The following is a 24,404-nucleotide window of genomic DNA, read 5'->3' on the forward strand; positions in this document are numbered from 1 at the left end:
CAGAATATACACTTTAAATGAACACTATTGATTTATGTGGAATAATGACAATGACAATGACTTTAATTATTTAGCCTTCATCATTGCAAAATATTCAGTGCAATGTTCTGATAATATTTTTCTTTATAAATGAATACATGTATTCAATAGCATAGCTGATTAAAAAAGAATACTCTTTTCTTAAGATGTGTCAAACATTTATTCCCAGACCATGTCTGTGACCAATTTATATGCTTCCACAAAGACTCTAAATGTCATTAGTTTAAGGAAAAATGCATTGTGCAATTCCTGTTCTTATTGAATTCTGTAATAACTGTGATAGCTCTGGCAGAAATATTCCAAGCATGAAATTAGGGGCTTCTACAACTGTGGTGCTGTTAAATTTGAAATTAAAATGTTATTGGATGGAGAAATGCTCACACATTACATACTAAAGGACACGCTGATAAAGAAAATAACATGCTGTATATGCAGATTCATGCAAGGCTGCTTAATCTCTTGTGTACAGCACTTAATAGTGACTACACTGCGAGCCCCATCACCTTCTTTGTATGTATTAGGACATAGGTCTTCAACAGGGGGTCTGTGACCCCCAGGGGGTCCGCGGAGGTACTGCAGGGGGGGTCGCAAAATTATTTGTAGATAAAGCAATAAAATTGTAATTAATTTAAAAACAAATGTTTAGCTTTGCGCATTCACATTCCCTCCTCCGCTGTATCGTGAAGGGCGGCGACACACACCTACAGTCAGAGACAGATTGGAGGAAAGGAGAGGGGTGAACTAAAATAAATTTCCGCCACGCTGAAAAATGTTGAAGACCCCTGTATTAGGACAACGTGTTGCATGGTTTTTAAATCCACCTATGTTCTTGTTGGTCAGCTCCCTATCTCGCCTCTTGATGCGGAGACACAACCTTGATCTTGTTCAGAGAGATGATAAAAACTCTTCACCTCTGAGTGCACAGGAAGAGCCACAGAGCCATGGCAACAAAAGCGCGAGGATCACACTCATGAAATGAAGTTGGATATATAGAGGAGCTGTTTGCCAAGAATAAGTCTGACGAGTGCCAAAAGCCAGGCCTCTTGTGCTGACACTGCTCCTGCCTCTAACATCTCTCTTCTCATCTTCCCACCCCTTTACTCAAACTCGCCCTTCAACCCTTTCTTCTCCTGTCTTTACAACCTCATACCTACTCCCTCGCATGTGTGCCCACTATCCTTCTCATCCCTCTTACTTCTCAGATTATGGTGTTGACAGATCCAGAGTTTGAGAGCAGCGTGCTCATCAGCTCTGATGAGGGAGCCAGTTACCAGAAGTACCGCCTCACTTTCTACGTCCTGAGCCTTTTATTCCATCCCACTGAAGAGGACTGGGCCTTAGCCTACAGCCACGACCAGAAGGTGAGATTGTGCTTTTCTCAGAATGTTGCCACAATGATCTGGATGTGATTTACTCAGAGCCGTCTCTACCTCTGTGTTCCCTCAGTACATATTCATAGGGCCTGTGGTTTTCATTAGTTTAGCTAATTACCTGATGGAAGCATTCATTGGCTGGATATGAATTCTACAATAGTGGAGTTTTTATTTACCAGACCTTTATTTCTATAAACGCTTATTATATAAGTTGATATGATCATATTTTAGTAGGAGGCCTTCTCATTTTCTGATCTTGAAAAATGATTTTTGGTTATGTCAATGCAACACTTTCTCCTTTGTTCGACATTAAAACCCTTCACGTAGTAATGTGGCATAATGGTACTCATGACTATGACTGAATTCAGAACTTGGCACAACTAACTGCAAGTTGTCAACATGTCGTCATGTTCCGCTGTATCCAGGCAGTCATCACATTCTTGCCAAATCACAAACTCCTATTTGGGAGAAGCATTTCAATATATCCTTTTGTTTCTTTTCTTGAATTAACTGTTTAAGTTGGTATTTATTACAAGGAAAATAGACACTTGTGTTTTTTAGTTCAGTTAGTTGTGTTAAGTTTAATAGAACTCTCCACAAATGTAGCATCGCTCTTCTATAACATTGTCCTATCAAAATGAACGCAGCAGAACCAGACATATTGTCTTTTTTCATTTCACACATTTCTTCTTCCTTGTCAAAACCTGGCACCGACATTACATTACATTACATTACATTACAGGTAATTTAGCAGATGCTGTTATCCAGAGCGACTTACATTGAACTAAGTACAGGGACAGTCTCCCTGGAGCAGCTCAGGGTTACGTACCTTGCTCAGGGGTACAATGGTGGCAGCCTGATATTGAACTCCTGACCTTCTAGTGTTTTTTTTGGAAGGCGTACCACTAGGCCATCACCACCCATTACCCACAATGCAACAAGACTGGCAACAGTCAGTTGGTTATTCTATTAGCAGCTAATGTGGGCTGCAGCCTCAGATGAGCAGTGGGCTACATTGATCTTTTCTTTCTTGCTCCACACCTCGTGATTTGTTTAATTTTCAATCTTGTAGTCTTCAGCCCCAAATGATGCTGACTCAAGTGACATCACTTGAGGACATTCATCAGTCTTCACTCAGCTTCCTCTGGAGACAAAAAAGGCTTTATACAGTCAATACAGTCAATTTCATTGTAAAACACTTGCAGTGAGTGCATAACTCATCAGAATGACTTCATTAGTGAATGAAACATTATATTTGGTTATTTGTTTGCCCTGGCTGCATTTTGGACCGGCCCATTGTTATCTGAACAGAGCAGAGACTCAGTCATCATTTAAGAGCGGGCTGTCTGACTGAAGCTGAATAAGAGCTTTTATTTCAGAAGTAATGGCATGCTACATTAGCCAAAAACACCAGAGCCTTAAAATGATTTTCAGCCTCCCTTTGTGTTGCCTCACCTTCACTGGGCTTTGTCACACGGTATGGAGCTCTGCACAGCATCTTCAAACCGCGCTCTGAGATTGGACCCAGCAAAGGTCTGCCATTAGGGTCAATAACTCTGACCCGAGAGCCAAAGCCACCAGGCTGCAGGGGGGGACATGGTGCAGGAGGGTTATGATTGGTGAACAGTGGTGGCTGTATCAAACCTGTCAACGACAAATGTCAGTGTTTTTCTTGGCAGAGTGGTTTTTACTGCATTTAAGATGTGTTCCTGCATCAATGGGTGAACTATTGAATATTTTAATCGAAAACCATACAAAAAGATTCACATAAAAATGCAGAAGTAAATGAACCTGTAGATTGTGTTCACTAGATTTTAAATTTATGCTATGTACTTTAGTTGTTTTTTAGTTGTATTATATTCAGTGGATGTTATGACTTGCAAAATTAGTATCGATAGGGATTTGCTTTCCTCTCATATTTTCACATCTGCCTCTTAATCTTATTTTCACACATTAAGCATTCGATCATAGAAAGCAACACAGTCACAAGGATCTTAAATCCAGCATTAAGACTCAGCATGTAAATTCTGCTGCTGCTCTCTTAGACTGCAAAAGTAACTATTAAGAAGAACAAGGCGGTTCAAGAGGTTTAAATCCCTATGAATTCTGGGTTGAAAGAGAGGTGCCGTCTGCCTTCAGTCAAGGCTCTGGGCAAAACATGAAATTATTCTGATGGATTGCAATGAGTAAAAACTACTCATAAGTCACTGCTGTTACATTATTCTAAAACAGTCTTTCCTAATGTTAATTAAAAACAGCCCTTAGCAGCTTGTATCTATAAAAATTACAGCGCATACAAAATATGAGATGTGCCTGACTCGCCCATGAAATAGACTCACAAGATCAATGATGGTAACAGCTATTGATCTCACTGATTAAATACTTCTCAGTCATGAAGGTGGGATATACATCAAGCAGCAGAGTAGAACAGTTCAAGAAGGCGGAGGTAGCTGAGACTTAGATTTGGCAACTGAATATTAGGGGTCAGTGCGTGCAATGAAGATTACAGGTATTATGAGGGTATGACTAATGTGGCTTTAATTTGAATCATCACTACGACAGCTTGGAACTAAAAGCAAAAGGGCAAGGCATAATTACCACCTCTGCTAAACCCATTTTCTTTCCACTCATGAATGTCGTTTCCACATACTGCAACCACCTCCCAGGGCTGTTGTTGCGAAAAGAGAATATGTTCTTCATCTAGTTAGTTAAAAGAGGTTTACACAGATATTATTGATTGCTTAATTCAACCTTATTTCCCTCGCAGGCCTCGACACTTCATCTTGACTGTTGAGCCAGCAGTGAAAAGCTTTAATGTGCTCATTTTCAGCTTGTAACTAGCTCCTTTTTTCAGACTGGTTCATTCTGAATTTAATCAGCTGTAAGTTGGTGCTTAGCCGTGGCTAAGGGTAGCTCTGAGGACTTAACTTTAAGGCAGGAGTGAAAGTCTTTAGTGAGACACTGGAAAGCATGTCAGGACAAATAGGCCTGAGTGAAGTATTTGTTGTGATTCTCGATTCTCTTTAATGACATTTCTTTTTAATGTAACATTCAGGTCAGTCCCCTCTTTGACTAAAAGGAGGTATTTTTAGATTTAGAACTCTTGGTGACCTTCCAGGCTCTCATTTCTTGACTGTGAGGGGTTTATGGAGACAATTACTCATTGATTTAGTCCCAAGTTGGCTTCTCAGAATAAGGCCAATGTTGGTGCTGCCAAGTGAGTGAGTTATGCAAACAGACTGAGACAGAAGAACAGTAGAGGGTAGACTCTCTTCACATACAGTAAATAGGAGTTGTCTTTTTTTATTCCATGTGAACCATCTTAGATCCCAGTAGACCGGGTGTTAAGGCATCCTGCCTAGAAATCCTTTTTTTTTGACAAAAGCCTTTACAAGAACAGGGTGTTTTTTCTAATTTCTTCACTTATTCATGAGTCTTTTTATTTTTATTTTTGCTCTGTAGCTGATGTGAAAACTACAATATTTCCTTTGGTGTGTTGGTATAAATGTAGTAGCATTTAAGAAATAATGCAGATGAATACATGTATCCAAACAAGAAGAAATAACATATAATATATAATATTTAAAATGACTTAAAACAATATCAAATATATCCAAGTATGTTACTTGCAGTAGGGTTTTGTAAACAAAATGTTTCTATCACGGCAATTAATATTACCATATCGCTGCTTACGCCTCAGCAAACTCGAGAGACAAGGTTTTGACTCTAATGTACTGTTTAGTAATTACTGTAACTCATTTAATAATTGCATCAGTGCAAGAGTACATTGCTGTACACTATAGTCAAATGTTGTTTGCAATAAGCTAGTTCCTAATTCCTGACCTATGACAGAATGGAATACGTTCCCAACTAGTATTTGTCATTCATCATATTTGATCTTTATTATCATCATTATGATCCCCATATTTCTTGTGTTGCTGTTATTTAAAAGTGCTTTTAAATATTGCACTTCGATAAAGTTGTGAGTGGCCAATTAAAAGAAAAATGGTCAACATTGGTGCAGCAGTGTCGGATATATCCTGACTTTTAGTACATGAAGAGAGTCAAGCTCCAAAGAATTGTAATGCTACACTTCCCATAAAGCAACTTGATAGCATCTGTTATCAGACCACAACTGCTTTCAAACTCCACACCCACAACTCGCAACGTAACCTTTCTTTTAACAAGACCAATAGTTTACAGCCTCGCTAGCAATGTTTTGAGGCTGTACAAAGCATTTAGCAATGCTTAGCATGCTAACATGCTGATGTTTAGCAGGTAAAACGTTTACCATGTTCACAATCTTAGTTTAGCATGCTAACATAATTTTCATTTGCTATTTACGCTCAACACAATGTACAACTGAGGCTGATGGGAATGTCAATAGCTTTGCAGAAAACCAAATATTGGAACACGTTTGACCTGATGATGGCGTTATCACGATCGCAAAATGTCTTAAATTTCATCCTGAGGGGAAATCAACCGTTTACCCCTTGAGACATTTTATTAAAAACAAGGTCAATTTCATGGTGGTACTAGAAAGGAACATTCAGGGGATCACACAAATAGTTAGTGTACATCATCTGGGAACCATGATTTGTGGGAATCCATGTTGTAGCCGTTGAGATATCAGAATCAGAAATCCTTTATTAGTCCCACAACGGGGAGATGTACCTTGTGACAGCAAAAGAACATATAAGTTTTACTTTATAAGTGAAAACTATAAAACTGTTGGACACTCTAGATTGAAAGTCAGGGGATACCCACAATCTGTAGAATCCTGTGGGGATGATGGATACCTTTACCACATTTTATGGCAACACATCAAATAGTTTTTGAGACATTTCACTACAAACCTCTCTGGGGACAACAGCTGTACACATACTTTCAGTTTGGTCCACCAGACAGACTGACTGACATTGCCATCCCTAAATTCACGCAGCTAATGTGACTCAAAAACTTGTAGTCTTCAACCCAAGTCAAGATAGCCCCTAATGACATCATCAGGGTTATTTTTCTCAGATTTGACAAAGTCACAGAAGACACTGTAACTGAGTAGTACTTCAGTGACTATGATGAAGACATAATGTAAAACTGGTTGAATGCACCTTTCACATCCAGTCAGTGTTCACCCCTTGTTAGTTTACAGTCATATTGTTACACAGAAGGTGTATTTCCTGCTGGTCTGCTGTAGTCTGACCAGCTTGCAGAAACACAAGTTTGCACTGACAAATTAAAATTCTCCATCATCACATTTCCTTTGAACCCCAAGCAGCAAATAAAGAAACTCTAGAGAAACAAAAAGAACCAACAGTGTATATTCACACGGTGAGTGTTGAGTTTAACGAGGAGAGGGACTCTTATGGTTCAGCTCTAACCTAATAAAAAGTCATCCACACGGACATATAGTACACTTGCACTGCAATTGCATTACCTTAGGATGATACACAATAAACCCGAGGTCCAGGAAAACATTTCATTTGTGTGTTTGTATTTCCACTGGCGGTACAACAATCCATTAAGGGTGAGGTTTCTGTAGCAGGGAGCTGGTGTCTCAGTCTCTGCAGCAGATATATTACTGAGTCTCAATCACAACAGGTCTACATTTGAACACAATATGGGATTCAACCAAAGCGCTCCTCGACACTGAGTTGGCAACCTGCTACAGATGGAAGGATTAATGTCATTAGGTAGGTGATGGATGGCTCAGAGTCAAACAGTAATAATACTATAGATCATGACTAAATGATCATAGAGGGAGCTGTCTCTGGCAGGTTCATTCTAGACGGTGGAAGAAGTATGCTTGGTATTGAAAAGAAAGAAAAAAAACATTAGCAGATTAGTCAGGGTCATAATCAATTTTGTGAAAATGCATATTCACTACCAAACAGAGAGTAAGACCACACAAAAGAACAGCTTAATAAGCGTAAGATGGGGGAGCATCTGTGTGGGAGCTGAATGTGTGCAAGTGAGTAGGCATATAAGAAAACTTTCCGATATGAAGTTAAAAAAGAGCGAGATAGTGGGAGATGACACAGGGTCAAGCATGGCTTGATTCAACAGGAAATATTTGATTGTGATTTTGTTGCATCTTGCATGATGAAACAGAGAAAGCTCTTAAATCAAAGGGAAATTATGGATACAGTAAAGCACTGACGGCTACATGGCAAGGAGAAGCAGGCAGAACAGATGGAGTAACTTGTTCTGATGGAATAGCAGATATGTATTGTCACTCCATTGTCAAAACAGCAGATGGACGTGTACTGCCGATCCAATAGCAGAGCGCATTTCGTGGCAATGAGACTAAACTTATCTGCTACTTGGTAGCCCTTGCTAAAGATAATACTTCAGTCATTACCACTCATGGACAATGGGCTGATGTGTTGGATTATCAAGTGGCCGTAAAAGTCCCAGATTTCACTGCATGTCGATTGATTTTGGCTATTTAATTAATGCTAATTTGTTACAGAAATAGAACCACAAAATGCACAATATTAGCTAAGTTGTGTTATGCTTTATGAACTCATATTGTGTGCGTGTATTGAAGACAGAGTGAATTGACGAAACAGTCTCAGCTCAAATAACTTTAGCTTCAAGCTGTATCACTAGGTCTTTGTCTTCATCAGCAGATATGGACTGCAAATGGACTGCATTTATATAGCGCTTTTTCCCATCTTTGCTATTCACCCATTCACATACACGCTACCATACAAGGTGTACATCAGCTCGTCAGTAGGGATGACCACTCACACACTCAGGCCATCGGGAGCAATTTGGGGTTCAGTATCTTGCCCAAGGATACTTTGACATGCTGACTGCAGGGTATCGAATCACCGACCCTCCGACCACTGGACGACCACTCTACCTCCTGAGCCACTGTTGGAACATTGAAACTTCCATGATTCTGAGCACCTTAGGGACAAATCATCCCTGTTGGCCTAAACGCTGAGGTTGACGGCTGATTCTTGACCATGGTAGGAAGTTCCAGAACAAGTGGTTATTTTTTCAACCTTTTCAAGGTCAAGAATGAAACAATCAACCTCCTCCTTAATTAACCTCCTATCCCCTTATACGGAATCCTAGGCCCCAACAATATGTGGATAGCATTTTTTTTTAAAACCTCTTCTGGAAAGCATTTATAGTGTTTCCCTTGTTTGTATTCAGAGAAAGTCCTGATGAAGCATTCTGGCAGTTTAACCCTGACATATTAAACTACCAATGTAGCCTTGACAGTTTTAGACTATGCAAATACCATGCTTTATGATATACCATACCATGCTCCATTATACAGTCGTTAGCTAGCATGCTGTGTGGCATACCACAGTGGAATTTCTTCATTTTATTCAAGTCTAGTCTCTTTCCCCTTAGTAAACACCCCGTGTCCTCTGAAGGTGTTTAGAATTCACAGGCTGAAGGAGGAGCCTTTGATATTTCAACATCTCTCGTAACCTTTATGTGTCTCAAGTGGACCTTGAGTTGAGATAGTTTTGCCATCAGCTCTTCAAGATATAAATGTCAACCTACCACTTAACCCAAACCCTTTGAAATGTCAACTTACACCCTGTCGCTAACTTTACCACATCCTAACCAAACCCTATCTTGTTTAAAGTTATTTTAAGGTTGTTTTAAATGTAGAGGAGTTAAATATTATTTACCTGTGTTCGTGCACCAGGAGCTACACATTGAGGTTGTAGAAAGCTCCTCTTAGCCTCACCTGGGAATCCCTGACAGAGGTAATTTTATACTACGTAAATACCTTGTGAACTTTCATTATACAATGATCAGCTGGTATGTTTTATAGCTTTACCACCATGGGATTTCTTCATTGTTTCCAAAGTTCAGGTGAAAGTTGTAGTATAAAGTGTTGAACCACTGTATTTGTACCTGGTGCTTTTCTCTATTTCATTTTCCAGTGCGGACAGTACCCTCTTAGTGTAGGGAGGGTTATCAGCTGTTTACCATAGTGAAGCCACTTGAAACTGCCGTAAAAAACGGGACACTCGCTGAATCCTTTCATTGGCAAACCCAACAGAGTTGCGCACTTCGTCAATTGTTAGGCATGGTGTACGGTGTTGTTTTAAAAAATCTGGGCAGAGTGAATAAAAAAAATTGTGATCACTATTAACGGTAGCTATTTATTTGTGCGGGATGTCCCACGACATCTAGTAGCGGTTTAGCTCACATGGAACCTTGGCCACGGTGGTACTAAACAAAGTACCAGGTACTATCCACAACTTTTCCTAATGGAAAACCAAAAAAGAGCTAATTGAGTTGAGTAGAGCCATGTCGTACTATGTAGTAGAAACACAACTTTAGTAAACACCCTGCGTCCTCTAAAGATGTTTAGAATTCATCAGCAACATCAGTTGTAACCTTTCAGTTTTTGCTCTCCACAAAAAGAAAAACAGAACACGTTAGGTGCAGGAGATAGAGAAAAGAGGCTGCATGTAAGGGCACTGTTAGAAGGGATGTGTGTGTGAGGTGTGTCAGAGGAGGACGTGGGTGAGAGAAAGGTAGGGACGAAGGAACAGAGGGAAGAGAATTAACAAGAGTAATAAGAGCAAATGGAGATTGATGGATCGTGCTTAAACTCTTATTAAATAAATAATTTCTATCTGTTATAGAGGCTTTTCCGCCATCCTTTGTTGGCATGGCAACAGGTGAATACATATCAGATTATCTGTCCGTTGGCTTGTTTATCAGCTTGTTTGTCGGCCTGCTGTGTATTCCCTCATCGTCGGCCTCGCTGACGTTGTATCCGAGCCAACACTGATATGACACACTAGGTTAAAATCACATCTTAGAATCAAACGTGTTCCCTTTATCTCATTGACAGAGGTAAAGGGAAAATACTTGAGCTGTTTGCATATTTCTGCTCTGTGGGGGGAAGATGTGATGTGACAATTTGTATCGTTGACTCCTCTTGTCTCTGTGGCGACTGGCAAGGATGGATGCAGGGCCTTCTCTGAGCTGTTCTCTCGTAGTGAGGAATCAAGGCGCATGTGTTTGAGCTACGAGTAATAATGACATTTAGTTTAGTCAGCGTGTGTGGAAAACACAAGGCAACATCAGTTACCAAAAGCTTGACTGGAAAGCTCTTGTTACTCTGCTCTGTTGTTTACACTTATCATGTTGACCGTCCTAAACTTTTATTTTTGTATATATATATAGTATATAGTGTATACTTCTTCTAGCTGTGGCTAATTTGTAAGAATAATATACAAATAATAATTTGTATAATTGTAAGAAATTATAACGCATAATACAAGAGTGTAACACAGGCATATAAACTTTGAGGATCGGAATACTTCCTTCCCCACTTATCAACTCAAACCCATGCTGCTGGACATGAAGATGCTTCTTACTCTAGCTCAGAACTATTGTCAGTGTAATTGTTGACTGATAAAGTGTGTGCCTTGGTGTGTTTGCTTCATATTTGTAGTGTGTGTGCCTAATTAGTTATGACGCGTGTAGATTATGGAGCTACAGCATTATTGTCATTTTAAGACCATTTAATGCTACTGATATAATCGTAATAATACAAGTACACCCTCTTAAAAGCAATGAACTTTTAATTCATAAGAATATTCAGACATTGGAATCGGAATGTGAAAAAAATCAAATATCCTGAATAAATAAAACAAAAATAAAATATAATGACACAACCACAAAAAATTAAAAGGACATTTGGCTCTGTTAACACAAATGTTCGTCCTGTGGTGCTTATCATATCGATGTTCAACAAACATATATCTTCAATCCATGCTTTGGTTTCCCAGTCAAACAAACATTAGCAAAAAACCTGAGCCAACCTCGAAGGTCTAAGAGTAATCAGGGCAACAATTCCAGTGTTTTCTGTTGTAAACCTAGCCCAGGTAACAATGTGTCTGTTGATTTACGTTGATTATGCAATTTGAATTATTCAACATGTTCCAAATAACTCCCATTCATTCAGTTTTAATGGTGGTAACATTTTGCTGTTTGTGTAGCCTTAACCAGCGATCCACTGACTCAACTTTCCTCTGGCCTACTTGCAGGAATTAAGCAAGAATGAAAACGATCATTGCATTGTTGATTTGAGGGGTATTTTTCCTTAATACCTACTTTTTTCAGTGTACAGTTAATTTGGGGTCGCTTGACTAACCTCAAACAAAATCAAACAAAAGCCACTTATTTTAGTAACATTGTATAACATATTAGTTTTCTTTAGTTAAGGTTCCCTCAGGGTGTGACCTGTTTGTTTATTATCAAGACTTGCATATTATGACATTAGTAATTTACTAATTGGAGTGTGAAATTAGAGGGAGTTTTCCATTATAAAATGCCATTGCACAAATAGGGAGGAGAGGATCAAAGATTTATGGTTCAAAAGTGCTGTGTTACCAGAATAAAACCTCAATGTAATTTCCACCTCCTCCCATGCCCATATAGTCTCAACCCCATTTCCCTTTTTCTTTCACAATCCCCCTAATGATCATAACAGGCCTTGGAGCCCATAAATCTGAACAGTGGGGAATCTAAGTGTCTCATCATTATGCAGCCTCCACCTATCTGCTCAAAGAGCATCCATGTAAGGCCCTCAGGACAGTAGCGGCACTTGTTTAAATCCAATCTCATTTCAGTGAGCTCTTCATCACTTGTTTCCCCTCCTGCACCTAATGACGTCCCCGTGCCACATTGTTGTCTTATGTGTAATAGGGATGAGCTCAATTACTCTTCCGCTTGACTAATGGTGATGACTGAGTTAAGATGACTGAGTCATTTTCAGTCGAGGTAATGTTGTTGCTGGCATCTGCTCCCAGAAGAAGTTAAGAAGTCTTCCAGGAGGCTTCTTTTGGAGAGCTTTCACCTTGGCAGGAGTTTAAGTGTACATCTGTGCATGTCTGTGAATAAATACAATCACAAAGCCATTCATTCATGTTACATACATACTACAGCTCCAGTCATCAGAAGAAGGTCAAGAGGTTTTTGTTTTATTCCTCAACACTGTGTTACTCACATAAAGTGTGCCTTACTGTTGTTGGAAACTACAACCAACCAACCAACCAATTTGTCTCTGGCGTAGCTCAGACAGGGACACATCGAATAAAAACACATATTACAAAAACATCAATGAACATCTTAAATTTGTTCAGCGAGTTATATAGTTGTTCTGGGGTTGTGCCAATGAACGGCTGTTTCCGCCAGTTGGAGAAACAGTCGACTAATCAAAGCTAAGTAGGTGAAAGGTGCATTTGAAATTGTTAAGTAAATTACATCCTCATAACTCAACGACAAAGTAGGTATTTTGACAATTTCTCCCAAAACAACATGTGTATTATATTTAACGTTGTTAAACTGTCGCATGGTAGCAGTTTTAAACACGTGACTGTAAAACATGTAACCGTTTTCTTTAATGCTGTGAAGCAGAACTACTTAGGAAAAGATCATGGTTTGGGTTAAATTAAGTACGTTTATTACGTTTGTGACATAGTACGTGACGTGGTAACGTAGTAACATCCGTAACTTAAAATAACTCAACATCTTCACTTTGGGTTTCACAAGGGGCACAAACTCTGATCTCCTGGGTGAAAGTTCTGTCATAGTTTGACCCATCCATGCAGACTTTGTCTCTCTTTATACTACACCTGACTTCTTCCTTGGCTTCCGTCATAATTACTACGGCCAATAGAGGAGGCCGTCTAACAACAAATGGAAATATGGGTCGTAATAAGCTGCTTGCACAAGTAACCTTAACAGCCTTTTTCTTTCCTGTTGGGACGGTTTGGAACTGCTCCTTGAAACTGCTGCTGCAGCTTCTGTAAATGGACTGAAAATGACATTGTTGTGATAGACATATCACTCACTGCAAATTGATTTGGACATAACAAGACAAAAGAACATCCCCTCCCAACAAGAAACAAGCTGTTATTAACAACAGTGGCTGGATGAGTGATATAAAACTAAATGGCAGTTCAGTGTGCTCTAACCCTAACCCTAAATGAATATTAATTTCAACGCAAACCATGATCTTTCTCTGAACCTAACGTCACAAAACCTTAGCTGTAGCATTGTCGCTTCATAAAACTGATGTTCTTTTTAGTATTGAATTGTAAACTTTTTAGAAGGCACAGACAAATTATGTAATCCATCAGACAATTCATCCATATACCAAAAACTAGCCGGCACAACCCTGGCCCTGTGTATCTATGTTTGTGTAAATGTTGTGGGGTGTCTAGTCTTTGCGTTGTGATGCTTGTCCTGTAAACAATGATACAGTTCTGCTTTTCATAGCTGGACAGAGAAATACAGACAGACAAATATTTCAGGGGCAACAAAACTGGATTTTGTCACCTTTTCTACTTTTTCTGTAAACTTCCCCAGGATATACAGAAACAGGTGCAGGTACACCTGGATAAGCTACCCAAGTCTGTCAGGGTCTTAACATTTTGGAGTGGGTGTCAGCAGAGTGAGTCTGGAAAATGTGAAATTGCTCTGTCGAGGAAAATGGGAAAGTTACTTCAGCTGCTAAGGTTGTGACTGAAAGAGGCTCAGGGGACGACTAAAAGGCACTACACTGCTGCCTGAAATTCCCATTATTTTCCACACTTTTACTCTTCAAGAGCCAAACACAACTAAAATAATGTGTCTACATTCTCGGTTCTCAGATAATGTAGGACTATTCTCATCGTCAATGGGAAGCTCACAGCCCACCTAAGCCGCACAGTCCCTTCAGTCCTTCAACATGCAAACATTGTTTGACTTAATCCACTTTAATGATGCAAATTTATGCTGTTAATTATTTTTAGCTGAATTGTATCCTGGCTAAACGTTTTCAGAAATGCAATGGGGACATTAGACTCAATAAAGTATTCAGGGAAAGAGGGGGAAGACAATGTTCAAGATTTTCTTTCCTCCTTTTTCATTTGCATTGAATACAAAGAATTTGCATTTTCCATTTTGTGACATTCCTAATATGCGTGATATTGTTGTGTGTGGCTATACATTCTGGTATTGAAGAGCCCTCTTTAGATAAGCTCTTTTAATTCAAACCTTATTTAATAGGAAGCAGTAAGCCTACATCCTTGAGAGCTTTGCTTTCAGGATCTTTCTCTGTCATTGTAATCCGCTGCTGACACCTTTTTGCCTACTGATTCTTCATTTAAACCTCTGATATAGACATACAGACTCTAAATAGATGCCATAGCGTCATAGAGAATAAGCTGTTTACTGTTGGGAGAGCTGTTTTTTTCACAGTTGGATTTTTAGTCAAGAGGGGTTTTAATCAGGGCCACTTTCTTCTGATTAAATGCATATTATGTTGAAACTAAAAACGTCAGTCTACTCTGTGGTACTGCTGAGATTCAGATTATGACATGGCTCATTACCTTTTTTACTTAGATTCAAACTGAATTCACAAACGTTTCCTTTATTAGTCAAAAATAGACAATTACTGTCACTGCCAAATAATGTGTTTGATTGGCTGCTGAGCTGGCAGGGACACAGACATAAAGTGTAACCAACTTGTGCTGGTAATTGTAGTTTATAAGCTAAGGATGTACAGGTTTTGTTAGCATTGGTATTGAAGGATGAAGTATATCTAAATAGATCTATGTTGACGCTGGCAATTACATTGTTAAGCTGTTCATTGTGCTACAGCTAGCTAATTAGCTGTATAGCCTGAACACTGACATTAGCTGCATACTTTTCCCTGTTTGTTTGGTTGCTTGTTCAGCAAACTCATATGTAAAACTCCCTTTTTGACACTTGCTTTTCAAAAGAGAGCACAATGCATGCAAGATGCCGGACAAGAAGAAAAGAAAAAAAGAAATTCAGATGCAATTACACCGGGACTTAAAAAAAAAAAAGCGGTCACAAAAATGGTCTGTTAGCCACCGATGCAAAATGGCAGTTCCTATTTCTTTTCACAAAGCAAAACCCTTCCCACAAATCTATCACAGCCTGCCTGTTTGAACAGATCCACTTCCAGCCCTTTCCTGCCCCTGTCTGAAAGGTGGTGTTGAGCTCGAGCCAAAAAGGCTTCTCAGCTGCTGCAGTGCATTTCTCAACTCAATGACTCTCCAGATGGCAGGTATCTTTAGTGCGCAGCTCCCATGTCCTGAGCTGCGACAGCTCTGCCACGCTTCATCGTGCTGCAGCGGGCCCGTCCTCCCAGGGTACTTTTAATGGACTTTAATTTGAAACACATGATCAGGACAATTCAGACAGTGCACTTGCAAGCACAATGAAGATAATAGAGCTAATTTTCATGCATATGGGCTTAGCAATTCAAAGCATAGTTATTGCCAAGGAGAAAAAAAATATTGTCTGAAGGCTCAGGTTGAAGAAAGCTTCTTTATATCATACAGATTGTGAGGCAAATAAAATCAAATCAAATTTATTTGTATAGCCTCATATCACAAATTATACATTTGTCTCAGTGTGCTTTACAGACTGTACAAGTTACAACACCCTCTGTCCTTAGACCCTCGCATCGCACAAGGAAAAACTTCCTTGCACTGGTTTATGTAAACCTATTCAGTACATGGCAGGCTAAAATCAAAAGCATTTTTGGAAATATTAGTGAACTCCAACAACAATCAATATGACAGGTGCGTGACTGCCAGGCAGGTGTGTGCTGCATGCTATCTTTTGTACTGTAGCTACAAGGCAACACGATAGCATAACAATCACTGAGGGAACCCAGAAGAGGGGGTGCGGTATGAAAGTGAGCACGATGCCGGAGGGAATCTATTTGTTAGACTTGACTGGGCACACATAAGTGTTTGACACTGATAATCATACAGGATAATATTTTAATTTGTCGGTCATGTACCAGCAACAAGTGGTTGAAAACCCCAGCGAGTAAATGTTGCGATACACTTTTTACCTTGTGGACTATAAAGTAAATCCTGTACATACTTTTCAATCAAAGATTTAATCTAGTAACAACAGTTGATAAGCACACAATGTGGATCCTGATGGCCTCTCATTCAGAACAATCCAGACGGCTAATTTGCATAGTCGTTTCCTATACCTCCCTCCATAGGATCATCCATACTGCTGTATAATTTTCAGGCTCCATAAATTGTGGGGTATAAAAGAAGTCCTCCTCTGCCCTCCCATATGGGATATGCCAAGGCGATGCCAACAGAAGCCGTTTGATTTAGAGCACTGTACATAGATGCATCAAGAATTTATAGGAGACTTAATTAGGAGTTATAAAAGTGACTTATAGCAATTGTGTGGGACACAGGGGCCTATAATGCGGCAGTTATCATTTCCATAACTCCAAAGTCTTGATTCCTTTCTCAGAACTTCTATGTGTTGGTGGAGCTGTATGTGCTTTGATGTTAATGCACAAAGCTTTTATTGGTGGCAGAAAGTTGCCGCTGCAATGCTGCAGAAAGAACTGTGCAAACGAAAAAAGGCAAAGAAACCTATGCTTTACTTTCTGTGACTGCAGTGTGTCACAGAAGGGATTTACACACATTATCCAAACATCAGTGCAAAAACCATGATGAAATAGGACCCATATTTTGAGGCAAAGAGAGATTGTAGAAAGAGGAAGTTCTCCTCAGTGTATTCACCTTCAATTACCAGTCTTATTCTCCAATTACATTGCTGATCAAAATGTCCTTTTGTCCTAACAAATTAGTAGTGACGGTATGGTATACGTCATTTTCAGTCGACACAGACACCGTGTTAGCTGTTAATAACAGCAGCTAACTTCATGTTTTTCAATTCCAATTTAACTGTGTTAGGCTAACGAGCCATGTTAGCTTTGTTTTTATTTGTCCAGATTTTGAGATATCTTGGAGATTTTGGGAAGAAATTAGTCCCTGTAAAAACTTCTGATAGTGAGGTTTTTCATTTCCAATGCTGTGTACACACACACACACACACACACTTCATTGGGGTGGAAGCAGAAATATGAGAAAATCTCTTAAAACCTGGGCTAATAAAATCCATGGTGAGAAAATGTGTGGACATATAGGTCAACTTTCCTTTTAATTCAATTGAACTACATTATAATTTAGGGAAAATTAGGCTGAGTGTCTATATAGCATTTTGTTTCTGGCATAAGTGCCGGGGAGCTCAGCACCTTTCTGAAAAGTTCAGTAATTTTCAGCTAAAAGCGCTTGGAGCGGCCCTACAAAAAAGTCGGAGTGCTGTGTAAAAGAGATGCTGTGTGCAGCGCTTCTTCCCGAGGCGACCCCATCCGCTCTCTACTCATTGAAAAAAAAGATGCTGGCGCTCAGAAGAAAAATGCTATATAGACACTCAGCCTTATATCACAATCGTAAACTTAAACAATAATATTATCACAGCCAATTTGAAGAATGGTGTTTCAGTGTCTGGTTGTATCTGTTGCTATGGGAAACACAGTAAATCAGAAAAGCAGGGACATGATCCCTAACATTTTTATCCACTTTTACTTCCCACTGCCAGAAAGCAAAATCCATAATGTCTTATTTTCTTTGCAGAATGGAACAGACAGTTAATAGAGAACATTGTTGTGGGCAGGAGTGATCAGGTCAGGGAGAGGGAGTAGCATGGTGCAACTGGTAATGGTTAGAAATCCCACGGGAACAGGCGTTTGCAGGGTCACGGAACAGTCCCGCATAGGCTTCCTGTTCCTAATTGGTTGTACAGATCCACCACATGTCACCATTTTCTGTGAGAATAATGGTTTATCTCTCAGTCTCACTTTATCCATATGTTTCACTGCAGGCTTAGTCCCAGCTCACAGTGAATCCACAGAAAACCATGACTATCTTAGCCAGTTCTATCTGAGGCAATGGGTAGATCTGATACGGTGGCCTCACAGCTAGCAAGTAGCAAGTTTGCGGCACACTACTAGCAGCATGGTCAGAGAGCAGTCCTGGAACATTGAAAAACCATGTCATTCTGTCCACTGGGGACTGTGCTCCACCACCAAGACTTCTTTTTCCTAATTGATTTCAAGGAGTAGACAGGAGCTGTCATACATCTTTTATTCTGATTCATATTTCATCTTACGCAAAAGTGCACTTACAACGCTTTACGTAGTTGGATAGAAACAGCAAATGCAGTAATGTGCATTTCTCCCAAGCATTTCCGGCACACCTAGGGAAAGAGAAAAAAAAATGAAAATTATCTTTTAAGGGTTGATGTGTAAGATCTCCTGTGAGAGATTCACAATTAATTTCTTATTGAAATGTTTGATTTATCTAACTTTCCTGTGTATATTTGTGTTATGTAAAGCCCAAGTAAAGGGTACAAGATGAAAAACAAATGTCCAATATATACAAACCAAAATTTATTCATTGTATATTCTGAAATCCTGCATAACTTCTGAGTGAAGAGTATAGGAACAAAAGCTGCTTAATATAATGGTAAGCCTGCAGCATACTTTACCTTGTTTGATGGCTAAATATGATAAAGCAGTGCTGCCTGAGTTTCTTGTGAGACATAGCCTTCAAAGACTCTAACTCTGATCTAAACAACAGAGTGAGATGTTCTTTTTGGCTTTGACACATCTTACGTGTCAACATTGTTTGAGCGTGCTTCCTTGTATCTCAATTAACATGAATAATTCCTGAGATAAGAAAGCTTCCTCGCTCTGTGGAATGGCCTTTTCGACTCTTGGATGTTTGTTTTCCTACTTGAGCTTTGGTGTGTTATAATTCAGTTATTCTACCAACTGTCCCTGTTTCACCTGATTTAAATTCAGTTTTAGTGCATTTACATAAAGACATATATACATAGTTGTCACATTTTACTCATTTGATTATGTTGGTTTCCAACATTTTAGTCAAGTTGTCATTTTGGAAGTTTAATGTGTAGGTCTTCTTCTGTTTGGTCATTATTAAGGCAGCTGGAAAGTCAACTGATGTACACATTAATTTCAGTTCTTGATTTATTCAAACTGATCCCTGAAGAGAGGTGGAAATGTATACATCAAGCAGATGGCCAACCTGGACAAAACACACAATGACTCTTGTGTTATGAAAAAAACAAAAAACAAACATCAAACACAAAATAAAAATTGACAAAAAACTAAAAACTTAAGTACCGTGTTTGAGCTCTACAGTAAGTAGAGTACAGTATCTAGATTGTATCGGGGGCCATTAAAGGCAAAAAAAAGCTACACTGTCATGCTAGTGATGAGTTTGGTCTCTTACCTGCTAAGATGAGCAGCAGATGTTCGTGAACTCACTGAAATTGTTTGATTTCCACATTGAAACAATAACGCTTTGCATTCATTGCCAGCGGAGAGAAAGTCCCCAAACTCCTTTACATGCTGTGCAGTTTTATGATATGTTGAGTTTGGGGAAACCTTCTAAACTTCACATCCATAACAAATTCTAAATGATTTGTTCCTTCTTGTAAATTCGTCAAATATATTAAAACATTAATTTTTTTGTTTGAACAACATTGTGTCAGTACGTCTTAACGTGTTGATGTCCGCTGGAACCGACAAACCTGAACCCTAAAGCACGACACAGAGGCAGGCAGAATACAATGTAGTTCAGTTTACTTAAACTATCCAAGCAGGGTCAAAACTAGCTAATCAGTCCGAGAGGCAAACAATTCCAGTAAGGAGCAGGCAGAAGAATCTGAGTCCAGAAACAGGCAGGCAGGGTCAAAACGGGCAGGTCAGGCAAACAGGTAAACTAGAAGATCGCTGGAGAGCTTGGCAGGAAAACACCAGACAATCTTGCAGGAAACAAGTGGGACTGAACTGGTGTATATACAATTTGACAATGATTTAATAAGGTTAGACCGAAGCACTCCTTTGTGCACCAGTCAATCCCAAAAATAAATACAGAACTCCATTCCAGATCAAAAGTACATCAAAGGGTCTTTACATATTGTCTTCTCTGATTGTAACGTTTTGTCTGTTTCCTTGTTTCTTGTCTTCAATATTTGTCTTTGTTGATGTTGCAAATGGAGCTGTTGTGATGCAAGAAATATTTCAGACTTGATCTGACAACAAAGTATTCATCATCAATCATTTTGCATCATATAGTATCGTATGTCATATAAAGACATGCCTTGTTAACAGCACATACAGGCATGTCAGCTGCACAGACGAGTGCAGTGCACATGGACTTGATGATATGATAATAACGAGCACTTCACTGAACGTATGCTCTGCGTGGGAATCACACTGCCTTACACACATCAAATATATAAGAACAGATGATTCCTGATGCATCGGGTCAATGATGATGTTTATGTTTAAAGTCAATGGGCAGAATTGTACAATTTAAAAAGTAAAATGGTCCCTCTACACAATTCCAGATGGCTACTACTGTGATATAACTAATCTGCAACATGCTGTATATTAGTGCAACAGGTCAAGCAGCTAAATCAACATCTATTTATAAATAAATGCATATTTTATGGACGGCACTATGACAGGAAAACGAGGGAGAGAAAATGCATCAAAGGTCTCAAACCAAGGACGTTAATGGTCACTGTCTTAACCCCTCGTCCACCAGGGTGTCCAATTAGTTTATTCCTTCTCCCTTTTTTCACCTGATATTTTAGTTTTACATTTCTCAATAATTTACTTTACTTATTTATCAAATTACAATTTCAGGGTTACTTTTTATTTCGTTTTTACTTGTTTTTGTTTTGAAAAAAGGTTTCTTATAGTTACCATTGAAGAGAAAACGACACCTACACACTTGTGTTTTGCAAACTACTAAGAAGTCCACAAACAGCAAGTCGCAAGTCACAGCACCTTCAGCTGAATGTTCATGCAAACTGATGCACAAAGTCAGTTCAACCCAAATGTTTTGTAAACCCAACATCAGCATGACTAGATCAATTTAACTAACCTGTTCTCAGCAATTCCTCAATCAACATTTGAGCTCCCGTCCTTTGCCGACGCCCTCGGCTGTCACCATCGGTGGCACGGCAGCTGGCTGGCCGCGCTTTTGATTTATCAAAGTGAGTGGGAAACTATGAAGCTTACTTTGTGACAGCTCAGAAGCTTTCAAATTTAAGATGTCATTGAACTGATGAATGGAGAGAGGAAAACCTGAGCCTGCCCGCTGGCATCATATGTCACTGTCCAAAGTGATGAGGGACCCTGCCTGCTGCCCTGTTATACTGACCCAAAGGCTCCGGTGGGGAACCTTTCTTTACTGTTGTTGGACGAATCAGGAATTACATTTTCTGTATAATGGACGCTGTATAATGTGAATTACAGAGAATCACACCAATTTCAAATTAGAAGCAGATCATTACTACAACATGCCTATGTTTGAGAAAACTGATAAAGTGTCATTTCTTTAAATGTAAAACATACCTGCTGACATAGATAAATGTTCCCTTGCGGAGCTGGCAAATACATTTACAGCAGTGTGACTAATGTGTATCCTTTTATCTGGTTAAGTGTCAGTTTTGCTGTGATAAAAGGCAACACAAGTAGGAACATTAGCATAGAGCTCAACTGGGGCCACCGACTCGCCGCGCTGCAGGGAAACAACAATGGGGAGCTGTGTCTACAACATCAATCAATACAGTGTTAGGAAATGCACCGGTGTTATTAATTGTTTGCCCGAGCACCAGAAGATGTAATTAATACATTGAAATTGGGCCCCCGGCTACATACTATACACCTTCATGTCAGCTGCGCTATACATCATTCCTTGCATCTATGTACACTCATTCTGCAGGACCCCGGTTTTGATTGGGTGCTGAAGAAACAGTTTTTATGTTCAACATTCACCAACAGGCTAATACCTAATGAATCAAACCAAAATATTTGCTGATCAAGCTAAAAGTGGCTACTTTAATGTAATTTCTATTTTGGTTTTATTTTATTATTCGCATTATGTGCTTTGTCTAAACCCATAGTTGTAATTTCTAAAGGGAGATGGGAACAGAGATGCCTATATCTGTGACAATATGTTAGCGTAAATGGCCAATTGGTAATGATCATAGCAGCTCAGCGCTATGTCTGCCTATCGCCTGATAATGCTTTATAGCCCGAGACTAACCTCCACTCTGGAATTATCCAGCCATGTCTCAAGCTCACTCGTCATTGTTACGACTTTTAAATCAGCCCATCAAATTACAAGCTGAACCAATGTAGAAACACCCATTCATCTTACTAACAAGACTGACTTTCTTTCTCTACAGTTGTACAGCTCGGTGGACTTTGGAAGAAAATGGCAGCTCATCCACGAACACGTCACGCCCAACAGATTCTACTGGTAAGTCTCACATCTTCGCTTCTCTTTTTGTTTCTCCTACTCTGCTCCATTCCTCTTCTCCAAAGTTGTGTTTACTCAGGAATGCAGAAACTGTTGCTCATGTTCCGCGAGACTGAGCAAGGGATATTGATGGCTCAGAACAAGGTGTGTGACTGACTGGTGATGCTGCTGAAATTCAACATTATCTACCCCTTGATACAATCAGGCAGAGATTAATCTCCTCCTTCAGAACACACTTTGCATTCAGCATCCGAGGGCATGTCGCATTCCACTTCATTTCTCCCACACGATAGAAGGAGAGAGGGTTTGGTTTTCTACACATGCATACATGCAGAAGCAGAAGCTTACATACAGTATATGAGGACCTATGACTAATAATGGATCCGGGACGTCCCTGTCTCTTCTCATCCGGTCACGTCTGCTGCTCACTCCCCCTGCAGTGTACCTACTATGTCTGAAAGTGCACACTCATCACAAACGTAGGCCCGGATCTATTCCAGCTCATTGCTCCTCACCCCCTTTCTGAGGTGACCGGGGTGTGCCCAAATGTGCCGGTGGCTATATCCACTCTAACTGGCATAAATCTTAGCTACTTCCATGCCATTGTGGTATAATCCTAAATAATGTGCACAATCCATCGCTGGCTTTGCCCTTCACCCGCAAAGCCCCTTCAAGGACATCTAAACACTGGATGGGCCTCTAGCAATGGCTAGGCAGGCCTCCAGTTGGCTGCATTTAGACAATGGCTTCATCAGCCTCCAAGGGATATGAAATATCGCCACAATGGGAAAGCTGCGTCCATCTAGTCTAATCCACAAGCAGTGAAATGAGCAAGAAAGCAAGATTTTACCCAAAGATAAACTCAGTCACAGAGTGTGGTGACCCTGCACCAGCCAGTCCATTATAAGGAGACAGTGTAATACTTTGTATTGTTGCATTTGGCTGGAGGGGAACTAGCCTGTTGCTGTGGATGTGCTTGACATAATGCGGCATTTAGAATATGGGAGAAACATCCATGTACTCTCCTTACTGTTAAAAAAAACCTAGCTTTAACAAGAGCAGGATGTTTCCTCTTCTACCCTTACTCTGCACCCATACCTTTCTTGTTTTCTTGTCTTCTTTTCTTTCTTTACATCCCTTTCTATTTATTGTCATTATGGTGATGTATTCTTCCACGGCCTGTCATTCTCTCCAAGGTCTGTCTCCGGCCTCGACAAGGAGCCAGATCTGGTCCACATGGAGGCTCATACACCAGATGGCAGTGAGTGACTCCTACACACACATACACATCAAAGAAGAGTAATGAACAGGTCTCTATAGGAATGAATTCCTCCTGGAGAAGCCATCCCCAGGGAAACAGCACTGGCTCTCCCCACCAATAAACCTATTGCATGATTCTTGATTAATATGGCCTTTCTTCTCTTCCCTCTCACTCGCTGAATGTCAGCCCCATAACTCTGAATGGCACTACCACCCAGGTCCTCCATAGGGAACAAAGGTGAAACTTTTAATGCCAGCCAGTGATGTCGGAGTCACAGCACTCTGAGATATAAGCATTGCTTTTTTCCTCATATAGCTGCAGTGTGATTGACAGGCTGAGATGCTTGTTTGTGGTATCTTCACATGATAATAATAAATATGGTGCTACAAAAAGAGGCAAATTAGTCAGAGAAAATGTCAGACTACATAGACGAGTGTATTACGACCCCACAACAAAGAACACATTTAAATATCTTTCCAGCGCTACTTTAATTGAGAAAAGATGGCTAACAAAGATTCTCTCAATACAAACAGTATG

At 39.8% G+C, this 24,404-nt stretch overlaps 1 protein-coding gene across 1 annotated transcript in view; it reads left to right on the plus strand.

The window, feature by feature from the left end:
- The window catches only part of sorcs3a (sortilin related VPS10 domain containing receptor 3a), a 207,764-nt gene that overhangs the window by 110,922 nt on the left and 72,438 nt on the right, over positions 1–24,404 (plus strand). Inside the window, exons 4-6 of the mRNA XM_029437432.1 lie at positions 1,242–1,400; positions 22,533–22,606; positions 23,803–23,867. Coding sequence (XP_029293292.1) covers positions 1,242–1,400; positions 22,533–22,606; positions 23,803–23,867 — 298 coding nt within the window. The remainder of the gene's footprint in view (positions 1–1,241; positions 1,401–22,532; positions 22,607–23,802; positions 23,868–24,404) is intronic.

Source organism: Cottoperca gobio, chromosome 1 (assembly GCF_900634415.1).
Source record: "Cottoperca gobio chromosome 1, fCotGob3.1, whole genome shotgun sequence".
Lineage (NCBI taxonomy): Eukaryota > Metazoa > Chordata > Actinopteri > Perciformes > Bovichtidae > Cottoperca > Cottoperca gobio.